This window comes from Kryptolebias marmoratus, linkage group LG9, assembly GCF_001649575.2.
Source record: "Kryptolebias marmoratus isolate JLee-2015 linkage group LG9, ASM164957v2, whole genome shotgun sequence".
Taxonomy (NCBI): Eukaryota; Metazoa; Chordata; class Actinopteri; order Cyprinodontiformes; family Rivulidae; genus Kryptolebias; species Kryptolebias marmoratus.
The window spans coordinates 11,959,193-11,973,659 of record NC_051438.1 but is presented as its reverse complement, the minus strand read 5'-3'; the positions used below and the strand labels follow the sequence as shown (position 1 = coordinate 11,973,659).

General features: G+C 42.0%; 1 protein-coding gene across 4 annotated transcripts; it reads left to right on the top strand.

Moving 5' to 3' along the window:
- The first annotated feature begins 357 nt into the window (after nucleotides 1–357).
- Nucleotides 358–14,397, top strand: rnf44 (ring finger protein 44). 4 transcript variants are annotated; one of them, XM_017433022.3, is made up of 11 exons: nucleotides 358–733; nucleotides 4,088–4,280; nucleotides 5,646–5,868; nucleotides 6,019–6,186; nucleotides 6,622–6,795; nucleotides 6,907–7,068; nucleotides 7,975–8,093; nucleotides 9,408–9,495; nucleotides 10,273–10,394; nucleotides 10,477–10,576; nucleotides 10,683–14,397. In XM_017433022.3, the coding sequence occupies exons 2-11, from the start codon at nucleotides 4,174–4,176 to the stop codon at nucleotides 10,743–10,745; spliced, it is 1,326 nt and encodes a 441-aa protein (XP_017288511.1). In that variant the 5' UTR covers nucleotides 358–733; nucleotides 4,088–4,173; the 3' UTR covers nucleotides 10,746–14,397. The 4 variants fall into 4 exon arrangements, with proteins under 4 accessions (XP_017288511.1, XP_017288513.1, XP_017288510.1 ...); XM_017433024.3 differs by lacking the exon at nucleotides 358–733 and adding an exon at nucleotides 2,308–2,443 and having other exon boundaries at nucleotides 6,019–6,138; XM_017433021.3 differs by lacking the exon at nucleotides 358–733 and adding an exon at nucleotides 2,308–2,443.
- Nucleotides 14,398–14,467: the final 70 nt, after the last annotated feature.

Genomic DNA, 14,467 nt, shown 5'->3' with positions numbered 1-14,467 from the left:
GAAGTCTTTCTTTTTTTTCAGCTTTTTTCCCACCCTTGTGTGGATGTTGCCATGATCTACTTTTGATCATTTGTGGGGCAGTGGTGAAAAAAAGTGATTAATCTGATTTGAAATAAGAAATTAGGGCAAAAAACATTTGTCAAACTAAACAGGGTCTGATTGTTTTTGTTTGTTTGTTTGTTTGTTTGCCACTGGGGATGAACAGGAGGGTGTCATGTCTGTGTGTGTTCCTTCTCCTTCTCTGAACTTTTTCCGACTCAGACCGACGCTTTTTATCTGTCCATTACGGTAAAGATGGCCGCTCGACCTGCGCTCTGTGCCCTTGTAAATACGCCGAGATTGGGGGGGTGGAAAGGAGGGGAGAAACTGCAGAAACCCGAAACATCCGCGGGGCTGGCTCGCCGCTTCCGGGACGGAAAAGCGGCTTCGACGGGCAACCATCCCGGGGTGGGGTGCTTTCGACCTCCAAGCCGTAACTGCGCCAAACGCACGAGCCGAAAATGCGCCGAGCGAGGCGACGCGCTTGACGATCGGCGCCGTTTCTCTCCCACCCCTCTGCCACCGTCGGAGTGGTGAAATCCACGGAATGTTCCACACGGGAACAGCTGACCATAAGATGCCGCACTTAGCCTGACGAGATGTGAACACCGCAAGAGAGGGAGGGGGGAGAGAGAGAGGAAAAAAAGAAAAGAAAAAGAAAACCGCGATCGGATGGTTGCACATTCACAATCAGGTAACCGCGTCCCGTGGTCGGCGCCGTGGCTTCGGCTGCGTTTTGCGGGGAAGTGCTGGGGGGTGGGGGGCACTTTCGACAGGAGGCGCCTGGAGCGGCTCCTCTGTGCCGCCATCCTGCAGCCCCTCCTTGTTTTGATGCCGCCGCCGATGTTGTAATGTTTACATTGAAAAGCGTGAATGCTTGCGTTCAGACGCCGCCCGGCTCGGCTCGGCGCGCCGCTTCGGGCCGCGCGCGTCCTCACTTTTTGGCAGCTGCGCGTCCGAGCGGCGCAAATTAAAGAAAAAAAGAGGTGTTTTTTTAAAAAAAGTCGCTCTCACGGAATAAACATCGGTCTCGTGCGTTACAGGCCGATTCTAGCATGTGAACTGCAGAACTGCAGGTGCAAGTTTGGCTCCTGGCGGATGCTGAAAGGGGCGCTTCTAACATGATCATGCGAGTGCGATATTACATAACCATCAGGGGGGATAGCAGGACACTGTGGCCTCCTGTGAGAGTCATCACAGACCTCAGAGTGTGTGGTGTACAAAACAGAGTCGAGAGAATGGCTCAGTGGCTGTTAGCACTGACAACAACTGCTAAGGTTGTTTGATCTGAAAATGGAAGCGAATCGTAAAACAAAACAAAATGCATTAGTGTTGAAACTGCAAAGGTACTCATGGAGTTTGGTCATACTTTTTTTTTAAATATAATGTAAGAAGCACAGTCCACACACAATCCTTCTCAGATCGATGGCTGATGCGTCTCTACATCAAAGATGTGTAAGCATGTTTTGTGAATGGCCACTTGTGTTTGTTTACCTTTGTGAACAGCCAAAGTGATTGCAAATAGGTCACCAATTGCAACGCCGTTTGGGACCAACAGTCCCAGTGCATGTGCACGAATTTAAACTCAGATTTGTTGACTAAAACACGCGGATGAGCTTCCACCGGATGCAGCTGAGTGCTTTGTTTACAACGAGTGTGGACCCGTGTTTCAGAACTGCACATGAATATGTCTCGATATATCTGCACCACTTTGATATAGGTCAGGATAATTATGTTATGTTATGTTTGAGTTCATACTTTGCAGTAAGTGCCTTTAATGGGATGCTCATAAAACTACATATTGGATTGTTATGTAAAAAAATTGCTTCATCTCTTAAAAAACAGTGTTTATTTTTAAGGTTTTGTCACAAATATACACTACTGGTTGTTATGGACTAATCTTTACCTCCGTTTTTTTCCCTTTAGCTAATAATGTCTAGGGTGTAGGTGAGAAAACTGCAAAGGAGAGCTGCAAAATAAGTGTTATTACAAAACCAATTATACTGTTATTTATCGCACTGGAAGAAAATTGTAACTTATTTTCTTCCAAATTAAGTAGAATGTTTTAAAATTATAATATTATTCTAATATCATTATTACATAATTGAATGATACACTGAGCTACAGTAGTTGAGTAAATATGGACGGCTGAGTTGGACTTTAAGGGAACCTCGCTGCCCTTTTCGGTGAGCTTTTTGTTTTTGTTGTTTTGATACATTGAAGCCAACCGTCTGGACGTCTGCTGTCTGTTATTGCTGCGCGCTGATTGGCCGCTCAAGCAAGGAGGCGTGGCCTTGCCATAACAATGCATTTGAAGAAACACACACGCGCCAAGGAATGTTTTTTTGTCGTTGGGATTTTAACGTTTCCTCCGCAGCACGTTTAACCGTCCCTTTCTGCTCAGGTAGACGCTGTCGTCAACGGACAGCTGTTCTTTTTTTTTCTTTTTTTTCCTGTGCAGTTTCCTCTTGAACGCCGTTTACCCCTATGCAGCGGGCGAGAGCGTGTGTTAGCTGGCTAGCGTTAGCAAGCTAATGCCAGGCAGCTCCGTCGGGGAGGGGGGCGCGTATTATTGTTAAAAACCAGTCGGACGAAGCGGCGTTCAAGCTGATAGCCCGTTATTTAAAAAAAAAACCTTCTATCGGAAGAGCTGTTCGGTTAGAGACGGTTATATAACCTGCGGGAATAACTTGACGTGACACGACATTTTGGAGGTTAAAACACCTGCAGTCTTTCCGAAGGGGCACACAAAAAAACTAGCAAAGAAAGTAAGCTGTGTTGTGTTGCTTCCTGTTTCACCTTTTCGTTGTTTATGTTTTCCTGTCCACACAAGTGGAGCATAATGCAATGAAAACAAAAAAAGCCTACATGTCTTATTCTTGTATTAGCATGCTGGTCGTGTTGGACAAAGCGTTAGCATGGCTCTGCTAAAGTTAGCTCTCCTTCAGCAGAGCAGGGGACATTGCATTTGCCCTGGTTTTTAGCCCCAAAGCTGATAGTTTTGGTTCTTTTTCTTTTAATCGACGATGCACGCTCGGCTTTGCCTGACTCTTGTAAAAGAAAGCAATAAAGCAGCTTCGTGTAGCAGCTGTCCCGCTGAACGGCGTGTTATGGAGCGGTCCTGCTCGCCTACCAGCTCTTTTGTTGTTGCTTTGTCTCTGGAGCACATGGCCTCCCGTGTTTTTGTCCACACAGGCCACAGCGACCCCTACTCATTAAGTGGCATTTCTTAATGTGCTGTAATTGACACTCTGTAGAAGGCTTCTTATCGCGAGATTAAATGTTAGGTTTGTAATATACTTGATTGTTTGGGGGGGGGTTGGACACAGTTGAGAGGTCAAACTGCTTCCCTCAGTTGGTGTTTTTATGACCTGTTCCTGTTCTGCTAATAATTTACAAAAAAAAACCCTATACATTAGGTCAGTAAAATCTGGGTTGTGTGACAAAATAAAGGAACAGGTGCTTTAGTAAAAAAAAAAAAAAAAAAAGTTTCTAGGGCGTTTTCTCCTGTCACAACTCTTATGTTTTCATAATCGTGACACAAACGCAAGTAAATTTGATCAATGTGGTCACCTTGGTTTAAACTCGTTTGCCCTTCCTGCAAAGCGCCTCCGTTGATTGTTGAACGCTGTATTAGTAATCAAGCTAATGAAAAGTTATTGCATCCTTTAAATGTAAAAATCAGTGTCTCATAAACTAACTTTCCTGTTTCTTAAAATATTAGACAAATACTAGTAAAGGTTACACCGAAACAAATGGGCATAACGGCACAAAAACCTCCTAAATGACGAACTTGTCTGAACTAAAGGGAAAACCTGCATTTTAAATAAATCATTATTTGTATTAGCTGTCTAATGTTAGACCGACACAACTTGTTGGCTTTGTGAAGATGGTGTGAACGCTAAGATTATAATCATCAGCATTGTAAAGTCTTTTGATTTGTGGTTCGTGTGTTCTAAGCGATATGGGAGGAAATAGAACAAGTTTACCTCCATTATTTTCCATAACAATCAGCTAACTTTTGGTGTGTTCTTTTTTTTTTTTGCAGGGTAAAGACAATCAGAGGCAACTTCCAAGTGCCTCCACAATAAAGTTTCCTCTCCCAGAGCGTGACTCGTCTGCACGACGTCACCAATGCGACCATGGGAAATAGCAGTAAATAGGCTGCCACCAACAGCCCCCTTAAACCCGAGGAGGTTCCTTGGAGAGCCCTGCAACGCTCCAGTGCATCTCAGGAGAAGGTAACATTTCTGTCTGCTGCCTTGTTGGTATGTAAGGTAGTTTAGATGCAGGTTGCCAGGATGTGCATGAACAAACTTCTTAAAATTAGAAATAAAATATAAAACATACACAGTAACTAACAAAATAAATGCATATCCTTGTCAGCTTGCGGCGCGTAGTACAACACAGTGCTTTTATGTTGCAGTAATGATCACAGGGGTGGGTAATCTGGCCAGTAGATCATAGGACAGGGCTACTAAATTGGGGCCGCATTCGGCCTGCGGGTGAGCTCAGTCCAGACCACCAACGAGTTAATTTAAATTAAAACTAGAGTTTAAACTAGAAAAGAAATCCACGAGAGAAACATGTTAAAAAAAACAAATCTGAAATGACAAAATATTTCCATCAGAGAGGTGATCTTGTTATATAGATGATCTGACAGGGCTATGCCTCTCAGTCCTGCTGCCAATGAGTTCATTTAAACTAAAACTAGATTTTAAATCGGAAATTAAATTTAAGTAATGGCAGTAACTGCCGGATGTCCGGTCTCCTGAGCTGTTGGCTTTTAGTAACTGAGAGCCCAGTCAAAGGGTGATCGTTGGAGTGGAATCACAGTTGTTTCCACAGACTCTTGGTGAACTTATGACATGTTTATCTGGATAGAAAGATATTCCATAGTACAGAAATGGTTGCTGGCTTTGTGTAGGTATTTCCAAAAACATGAAATCGAAAAGACTCTATGGCAGAGGTGGGCAATCCTGGTTCTTGAGGGTCACTATCCTGCATGTTTTCCTTGTTTCTCTGCTCCAACACACCCGATTCAGTGGTTAAATGACCTCTTCATGTTCTGCAGAAACCTGTTAATTCCCCCATTGATTCAAATCAGGTGTGTTGGAGCAGAAAAACAAGTAGAACATGCAGGATAGAGGCCCTCCAGGACCAGGATTGCCCATCCCTGCTCTATGGAGTTTCTTACGGAGAAATGGTTTAACTTTGACAAAAGAGGGGCAGAGTTTATTTTACTTTAAAATGTGCATCCTTTATTAAACTCTCACTTCTCGCTGACAAGCTTCATAGGACGTCAGGATGAAATGACTCAGTGGTTTAATGCAGCGGTAAAGTTTGGGTAGCAGTTATTTGATTCATCTTCAAAACATTTCATCAGACATTCTTGGGTTGCCCCATCCCGCTAGTTGCTCAACGTAATAATAATACTTTTTGTAACGAATATTGGCAAATTTATCCTGCCTAGTTTGTATTTAAAGCATTCTGTGGTCAGCAAATTTAAAAAGTTCGGAATTAACACACCATGTAAGACGTTTGTGGTTTTTCTGGACAAACTCTGGTTAATTAATTGTTCCTCCTCCTTTTATGTGACCTGAAAGTCCACCAGTGAGACGCCAGTGGGGGAGACGAGACAGACCTGTACTGCACACTTCCCCGGTCCAGGATGAGAACTTCCATCAGCTGCTTTTCTCCCAACATCCCCAACAGATTCCTTTAGATGAGTCTAGACAGTACAGCCACACCAGCACAGCACCACGCATGCTTCACCCTGCTGCCCACCTGCCCCAGCAGAGCCCTATCATGGTGGATCTACATGATCAGGTACCCTTCAAAGTTAAAAAGATGCTCTGCTGCACTGTTTAGTTTAGCTTATTTAAGTAAGATGCTAGTAGTGTGAGTGTGTAACGATGTATTTTCGGAGACCTGCTTCTCTGAGGTGAACTAACCTCATCCCTTGTCTTGTCTCGAAAGATGCACCAGGGATCGGTTCCGATCTCATACACTGTTACGACAGTGACGACCCACGGATTTCCCATTCACACCGGGCAGCCCCTTCCAGGGTGCAGCGCTCAGCAGCTCCCAGCATGCTCGGTAATGTTCAGCGGACAGCTCTTTCTGCTCTGCTGCCTTCCTCCTCCTGTGAGTTTGAAAAGGAAGAGCTTAAATGTCAGTGGCTTCCATGTAGCACACCATAGCAGCCATGCAATTTGTCACTGTTCATGACAAAAAAAAAATCAGGAGCTTGGTTTTATGATTTAGTTTTTGTTAGAATAAATAATAAAGCTAAACGAGATAGAGTGAATGACTTTCTCTTGTTTCTTGAAGAAGTGCATAACATTTGGTGTCGTAGAAACAAGTATTTCATGAATCAAACTGGTGTTGTGGTAGTTCTGTCATTGGTGTGGTTTTATGCAGTGCATTGCTTCTATTCACTACCATGCTTACAACATGCTTTCATTATGGTGTTATGATTATTAAGAGAAAATTGGCTTTGGTTAGGTAAGGGCTTTTTCAGCGAGGTGAGCTCCCTGTGCTTAAATTTAAGTCCGTTTTTGTGTTCTCTTTTCCCCTCAGCTCATACAGGCATGTACCATGCAGCATATTCCTGTGTCTTATCAAGCCTTCCCACCGCTGATCTCCAGCGAGCATTTTGTATTGCACCCGACCCCATCCGTACCCCCCCACCAGCCGCCGCACCTTGCTCCTTTGAGCCAGTTTGTCCCTTTACAGCCTCAGCACCCACGCATGGTGAGTCCGACTCTCAACGTGCTTATTGATGGAAACTCTGCAGGTGTTTTTAACAACTCGTGACCCACCGCGTAAGAATTTCCTGACAACAATCTCCTCTCCTTTCCCCAGCCTCTACAGAGGGTAGACAATGAAGTTGACCTAAGAGGAGACCAGCACCCATTAGGCACCTTCTCCTACCCTCCGTCACATCACCCACCAGCGCTGCCTCCTTCACTGCCCCTACAGTATCTTCCTCAAGAGCCTCTGCATCAGGAGCTTCCCTTCGGAGTGGTGAGATCTCCTGTTTTACATTTACGGGTCTCTTTCTCCAAGGGGACATAACATTTTTTTTTTTTTATAGAGTGACCTACTTCACACTCGTTCAGTGACACACATTCACAGCTGAAGGATGTTAATAAAGTTCACAGTCTCATTCTGCTGACCTCTGAGCTGCTGAACCGGTGCAGTGAGGAGAGAGGGGAGCTGCTTAAAGGCACCTCGGCAGTTTGTGAAGCAGGAGGCTGCACTCAACCAGGGGCAGAACTAAAGCTGACTAAACCTTTGTTTGTGGACAGTTTTATCCATTACACTTAGCTATAACAAATCACACGGACTCCTTTTTTATTGTAGTGCTCTTTTGAGTGGTTGAGTGAGGACATTTGTGGTTAAATTCTTTATTTTTGTGACTTAAGATGATTGTACAAGCAGGTTAGGTGGGATTTAACTGCAGAGATGAATGTGGATGCATTTAAACACGCTTTGGTTTGACTTTCTGTCTTTTGTTAGTTTCATCAAGAAACTCCCTGCTGTTTCAGCTCCTTGTTTGTTTTTAGTTTAAGCTCAAATATTCACTGGTGCTTTTCCCAAAAAAATGACACTTTTTCTATCATAAATACACCTTAGACATTGACATGATAATGATTACATTAGCTGCTCTTTCTAAGCGCAGCTCACTCACGCCTGTTCAGGAGCTTTAAAGCTGTCTCACATTTAGTTTTAATTCAGAAAAAAAAGGGAATTTTGCAATTTAGTTCCAAGACTGTCTCACCTTACTGTAAAAGCGTACTTTTATTCTTGTTCTCCAAGACATTTGACTTGCTGTAGTTTTATGAAAAGTAAATGAAAACAGATAGACAATCATAGGTTTAGATTTGACACATCCTGGAGCCATGTAATTGTTTTTTTCTCTGTCCTCAGCCATATCCCCACATGCTGCCGCGGCGAGTGAATGGACAGAGATTTCGGCTGCAGCAGCCTCTCCCCCCTCCTCCTCCTCCTCCCCCGTCTTACTACCCAGGCTTTCTCCCTTATTTCTTGTAAGTACTTCCAGTGACAGGACTGTGTTTTATGCAGTCACTTAATGACACATAATGTTATCAGTATATATTATTCTACATATCGTATGGACTAGAGGTGTGATGAGAAGCTCATCTCGTGAGATAGGACTGTTTTAACAATATTGTTAAGAACAAAATACACGGCATCTCCTGTCTGGTTTCTCATGAGTCTTTCCAAACATTAGATTAGTGCAAGCCTTTAAACTCTGGGGAGCAAAACGAATTTTCATAAAGAGGCCAAAATAAAAACACGATCAAGTGCCAAACATTTTGTTCACTATTTACTTGAAAATAAAAATTGCCATGTTTTTTAAATGTCTTATGTTGAAACACCCAAACAGAAATGTTACCTTCACTTTCCTCCATACAGTATTTATTTAATTATCACTGAGACCAGAGTTTACAAGACTTTTTTTAATTGATACTTTAAATAATTTTGTGTATTTATCATTTTATTCTGTTAGTTACTAATAAAACATTTTTCAGCACAGGTATTAAAACAGCTGCAAACGTTTCACCTTGAGCTTACAGACAAAAACACAAAAAGGTGAAGTAAATTCAGGCGGACACTCTGAGCTGCTCTGAGAGTCTGAGTCTGACTGAAGTGGACATTAGAGTGAAACTCCTTTTACCTCACGTCGAGCACCTCAGCTCGGGGATTAAAGAGGCGTTCAGGCTTTATTTTTCTCAGCTTCCATGTTGACAAAGGGACGTGTAAACTCGACACTTAAATATGTTCTGTGTTAAATAAACGCACAATGGAGGCTCTTCCTCTCAGCACGTGGCTGTTTGGGTTCCTGCTGTAGTTTAATTTGACCAGCTGGACTGCAGTCTGATCTGCAGTCTCTGTTTGATTTTGTTAAAAGCTGGTTTATATCGTTCACATTACTCTTTTTACTTGAGTCTAAATCTCAGACATTGGATTTATCTTTCTTCTGTTTTCATCAGTATTATCATGGCCTCTCTCCCTTTGACTCCATTAAAGCTGATTTTACTGCAGCTTCTCTGTTTTAGGTGAACGAATTCCTCACATTTCTGATTTTGATGCCACATTTTCATTTGCTTTAGCGGTGAATTCTTACCTGACTCTGTAATGTTGACTATTAAACTGTGTATCAGAACACTGCAGCTGAGTAAAGTTGGTAATTATGTCACGTTAGACAGTTTCTTCTGTTTCTAAAAGTCAAATTCAGCACAGCGATCTGTGTTTATGTTTGCAGAGCTTCCACTGAGACATTGAAGCCGTAATGATAGGCTGAGTGCAGCAGAGCTAATGCCTCTCTTTCTGCTAAGGTCAATGCTTCCTGTGCCTCCAACAGCAGTGGGTCCAGCCATCAGCTTAGACCTGGATGTCGACGATGTGGAGATGGAGAACTACGAAGTTAGTAGAAAACCCAACTAGGCCATATAAAATACATCTTTTATTATGATGACAGTAAATAATAGGTTAAAGGGGTTTTATATAAACCTGGTATTGATGTGTGTTTTGAGTGATCCAAACAGAAGTGGACAACTCTGAGTAAATCAGGTCACAGCCGACGAGCTGTGTCCATACATGCCCTAAATGGCCACAGCAGCTTAAAACTGATTTGTTTGCCAAATTGTCAGAAGTTTAAAAAAAAGAAAGTAAGAGCAGTGCAGTAGGTTTTCAGTGCCTGGATTATTTCTTGATACTGGGGCAGCGAGGAAAAAAAAACAGCTGAAATTCTGCTTACATAGTCCTCAGACATCAGCTGCACAGGTGCTCCTTCCGAATACTACAGGACACATTCGCTTTGCTAAAAGAACACGACCTCGTACGACCCAGATTACAGCCACGTACGATAATCAGATCTCGCTGCATCCAGGGCGAGTTCACAGCTGCACTCAGAGCTGTCCAAACGCTGGGATCAGATCACTAAAGACACATGTTCCCACCAGGTGAGCGTGTGTTGAAAACAGCTGAGTAACATCAGTCATAAATATGAATTCATGAGATGTGGTAGAAGCGTCTGGAAACACATCTGTAGTGTATATATATATATATATATATATATATATATATATATATATTATATAAGCAGCTCTTTTCAGCCATCATTCTTTGCTCACTTTATTGTTTCCCCTGTAAGCAAATGTTTCCAAATATAACATCATTTATCTTTCTGTCTTTCTGAAGGCATTACTGAATTTAGCGGAGAGGTTGGGTGAAGCGAAACCGCGTGGACTCACGAAAGCAGATATAGAGTTACTTCCGTCCTATAGATTCAACTCAGAAAATCATCTGTCTGAACAAACGCTGTAAGCCCCTTTATTTCTTTAACGAAACATATTATTTTTAAATATTTCAGTAGATTGCATCCATTGTGTTTCCTCCCCGCAGGTGTGTCGTGTGCTTTAGTGACTTTGAGTGTAGGCAGCTACTTCGGGTATTACCTTGTAACCACGAATTCCACGCCAAATGTGTGGATAAATGGTTAAAGGTAGGTTGTTTTCTGTGGATTTGCTAGCAAGCAGCTGAACGCACGAAAACACAACATGTTTGTTTAATCCACATTTGCCGTGTGTGTGTTTGTACTCCACACCCAGACCAATCGCACTTGTCCGATCTGCCGAGCCGACGCCTCGGACGTTCACCGGGAGGTGGAGTGAAAACAGTCTCTGAGTTCTGAACTGGAAAAAGCTGCACACGCCAGAGCCTGTCTCGACGCTGGGGACACCTGCCACATAACCTGCGTCCTCCAGTAAATATAGCTTAACGACCCACCACTCCTGCCCCTCTCTAGACAAGTAAAAAAAAAAAGAAAAGAAAAAAAAAAGCAATCCAGGATTGTTTCTGGAGCGTCTTGTACCTCTGCTGTGCTTCATTGTCCGAGTGTCATGAAACCCACTGCCTACTGCAGCCTATAGCCAGAGTTCTGGGGTCGCCAGCCAGTTCTTTCTCTGCCCTCGTGTTGCAGATTCCAAAGATATTTTTCCCTACAATGCATTATTTGCTGCTTTTGTTTACAGGGTTTCCTTCTTAATTTTGTGGATTCGGTGTGGTGTTCACAAAAAAAACAAAAACAAAAAGGGGGCGAGGGAGTCCTGCATTGGAGGAGATGAGCTGGGAGCTCGGAGGATGTTAGGCTTGGACACCTTGTGCAATTAGCAGAAGAAAAAAAAAAAAGAACAACCCGAGATATTAGGAGTACTTTAGCGTGGGTATCTGTGTTTGGAGACGCTTAACCATCAGAGATGCATGTCTGTGTAGTTGTTGGGCAAAGTGACTTGTTAATAATGTATGTTCTGCAATAATGTATCGAATTCTTTTTAACAGTTTTACACCTTTTTAGTTGTTTTTCGACTTTGCCAATCCTGTTGTGAAAGCGTGACTTGCTGTGGTCACACGCAGATTCTGTTAAGCCTGAGGCGTTGGACTGCAAGCGTTGGGACACACAGCTGCAGGGGTACCTCCTCGCCCTCACGATCCGCTCGGGAACACAGATCTGTACAAAACGCAGTGGCGGATTGATGGACTGCGTCCTTTTGAGGTCATCTGCCATAACTGCACAAGTGCTACATCCACCCTCCACGTCAGCATTGTTCCTCTGGCAAGTGTGCGCGTGAATGACTTTAATGTGTGCGCGTGTGTCCTGTTCACAGAGCCAATGCATTTTGTGTAACCACTGGATACAGGGCAGCATGCTAGGATTTGCATGAACTGTTGATTCCGACTAGCAATATTTTAATCAAGCATCGCCACCAAAATGATCCACTTTTAAGAAAAGAAGAAGCATAGAAAAATACTAAAAGAACTGCTTGCTCACCCAAAAAGCACCACGAGGGGAGGAAAAACACAAAAAAAAGAAGACGAAGAAGAAGAAGCATGTGGTTGCTCTGTTTAAAAGAAGGAGGGAGACCTCATCTGAAGGCTTTACTGATGCTGTAGAGCTCTGTGCAGAAAGCAATACATGCAGTGTGTGGTGAGTTTTAAACGAACATTTTCTTCCCCTTTTAGGAAGACTTGGGCTTTTTATTTCTTTGTTTGTGAGCCAAATCCAACACACGTATATAGCCTACTGTTAAAGATTTCAAATCTGCCTTTTTATGACGTTGACAAGCACAAATCTGTTACTAATCCTTTGTCATTTCAACCTACTTTGAACAGTTTAAAAAAAAAGAAATGTTTTATTTATTGGTTTTATTCTTGAGAGAAAAATTTGTTGAAGGAAACCATTGAAGCACTAAGTTAAAGGTATGTGTTTATATCCGGTGACTTGGTCAGGTCGTTCTCTTGGGGCCATGGTAATGGTGTTGTCAAAAAGGAAAGAAAGAAAAAAAAACGCAACTGTATGTATAGCTTCAGTGTGAATGCTTTTAAGAGAAAAAAAAAATGTTTGAAGACAGAAGAATGTTGAAAACTCCTATAGACGTGACGCTCCCCGTTAACGCGCGCCGTCCTCGCCCGGCGGGAGCGGTTGGTAATGTAGAAGCACTGTTAGGACTTCTCGTCCCCCCACCTCCGCTCGCGGTTAACACCGAGGAATCGACAAAAACCAACAGGATCTACTCCGGGGGGAAGAGCAACAAATGAGGCGTTTTCCCCTCGACTGCCCCCCCGGTAAGCACTAACAGGCAGTTGTAACCTTTTGACGCGTAAAAAGGGTTCTTTGCCTTTTCTTTAACTTTTGTTTCCTTAAGTGAATGTGAGTCTTTGACGTGTGCCACCTTCAAGAGAAAAAAAAAAAAAGTTAATTAAAAAAATAATAAGCCATTTAATGAGTTAAACCCACAGCTTTGAGAATTAACCTGTGTACATATCTATTTGCTGGCATATATTGTATGTTTAAAAAAAAATCACTCAGGGCCTCTTGGTATATAAAAATAAAAGGTGAACAGTCCATTTGAAATGGAAAGGATGCCATGAAAAGGGTATATCTGAATTTAGTTTGGTCGCTTTTCTTAGACCACAAATGATTTAATGTAATCAATTATATTATTCTGTTTCGTCTGAAATAATAGATATTACACCGTATAAAGACAGGCATGCAAGAAAAGATCAAGTATGTTAACAATATTCACTGAAAAGAAGAGAACTCATTCCAAGTGTATTATTCCGACCTGTTTGACCTTTGTTCTTGTACTCGGATCATACGTTCAGACATAGCAGTTGTGAACCCATATCTAAACGTGCCAGAGAGCGCGCACTCTTTATCCTACCTAATTCACTCCAAAAATCGACTTCAGAGGTGTTTGCATGACTTTAAAAAAGGAAAAAAAAATTTAAAAAAGATTAAATCAGTTGTGTTATAGTGGAGGAATATCAAAATTTGGTGGGGACCTATTTAATGGTGCACAATATGCATGCTTGTTAACCAGATCCCGACTGATTTCTTTTTAATTTTTTTTAAATTTTATTTTAATTTTATTTGTTCCTTATAGCTCTAGTTGGCTTTGGGTTCTGGGAGTTTGGATCCTAACGCTCAGCTGATAACTGCCATGCATCGTACTGCACACATTTGTAATAGAACTGAATGACTACAAGATTTTATGCGCTACAACTTCATTTTATAAAAGGAGAAGAGTTAATAAAAACTGGGGAAGAGGAAGGAGAAGAAGAAACCAAATTTGGTCTCGAGGCGAGGAGTTCTTACATGCGTTGTGTTACTGGTATTGCCCTTGACGACTGAAACGTTACATGCTCTGAAACTACTGTAGTCTTTATCAAAAGCCATAGTGAAAAGGTGCTAGATGTTCTGCTTTTAGGTATGAAAAAAAAAAAAAAAAACCTCGCGCGTGAATGCAATAGTTTGTCATGGACCCATGTATTCTTAAAGCATGTTATACCAATACCCCTAAACAATGTCGGTGAAAATTAATATAGTTTAAGGGTTTTAAAAAAAACAAAACAAAAACAAACAAAAAAAAAAGAAGACGAAGAAGAAAAGTGTTGTCATACTTATTTCAGTGTAGTAATGTATCTGCCTATCGGGCTCTTGCTCTCAGTGTATGGATATCTTAAAAACGTATTGTTCACATATAGATATTTTAAACTCATGGTAATGTTAGCACTATTGGTTTCGGAGAGAAATATTTAATTGACAGTATCCAGCAACCATACGAGACGAAAAAGGAGAAGAAAAAAAAGAAACCTCCCGTTAAGGCCTAGGCAACGAGCTGATGCTTTTTTTGTTTTTGTTTTGGGTTTTTTTAACGGCACACTCGAGATTTAATAGAGTCTTGTAGTCTTTCTGTTGACGACTTAACGAATAATCTCACGGCTTGTGTGGTGCAAAAAGAAAAACAAACAAACAAAAAAAAAGGAAACCGTTCTCCGATAAGCGGCAAAAGCTTATTTATAGGATTTGTGATCAATTGCTCCGTAGGCGCCA

Excerpts from the sequence above, each read along its gene's own strand:
- rnf44 (XM_017433022.3), top strand. The coding sequence starts at position 4,174 with ATGCGACCATGGGAAATAGCAGTAAATAGGCTGCCACCAACAGCCCCC. Across the intron at positions 7,069-7,974 it reads AGGAGCTTCCCTTCGGAGTG|CCATATCCCCACATGCTGCC; the intron begins GTGAGATCTCCT and ends CTCTGTCCTCAG. Across the intron at positions 9,496-10,272 it reads TGGAGATGGAGAACTACGAA|GCATTACTGAATTTAGCGGA; the intron begins GTTAGTAGAAAA and ends GTCTTTCTGAAG.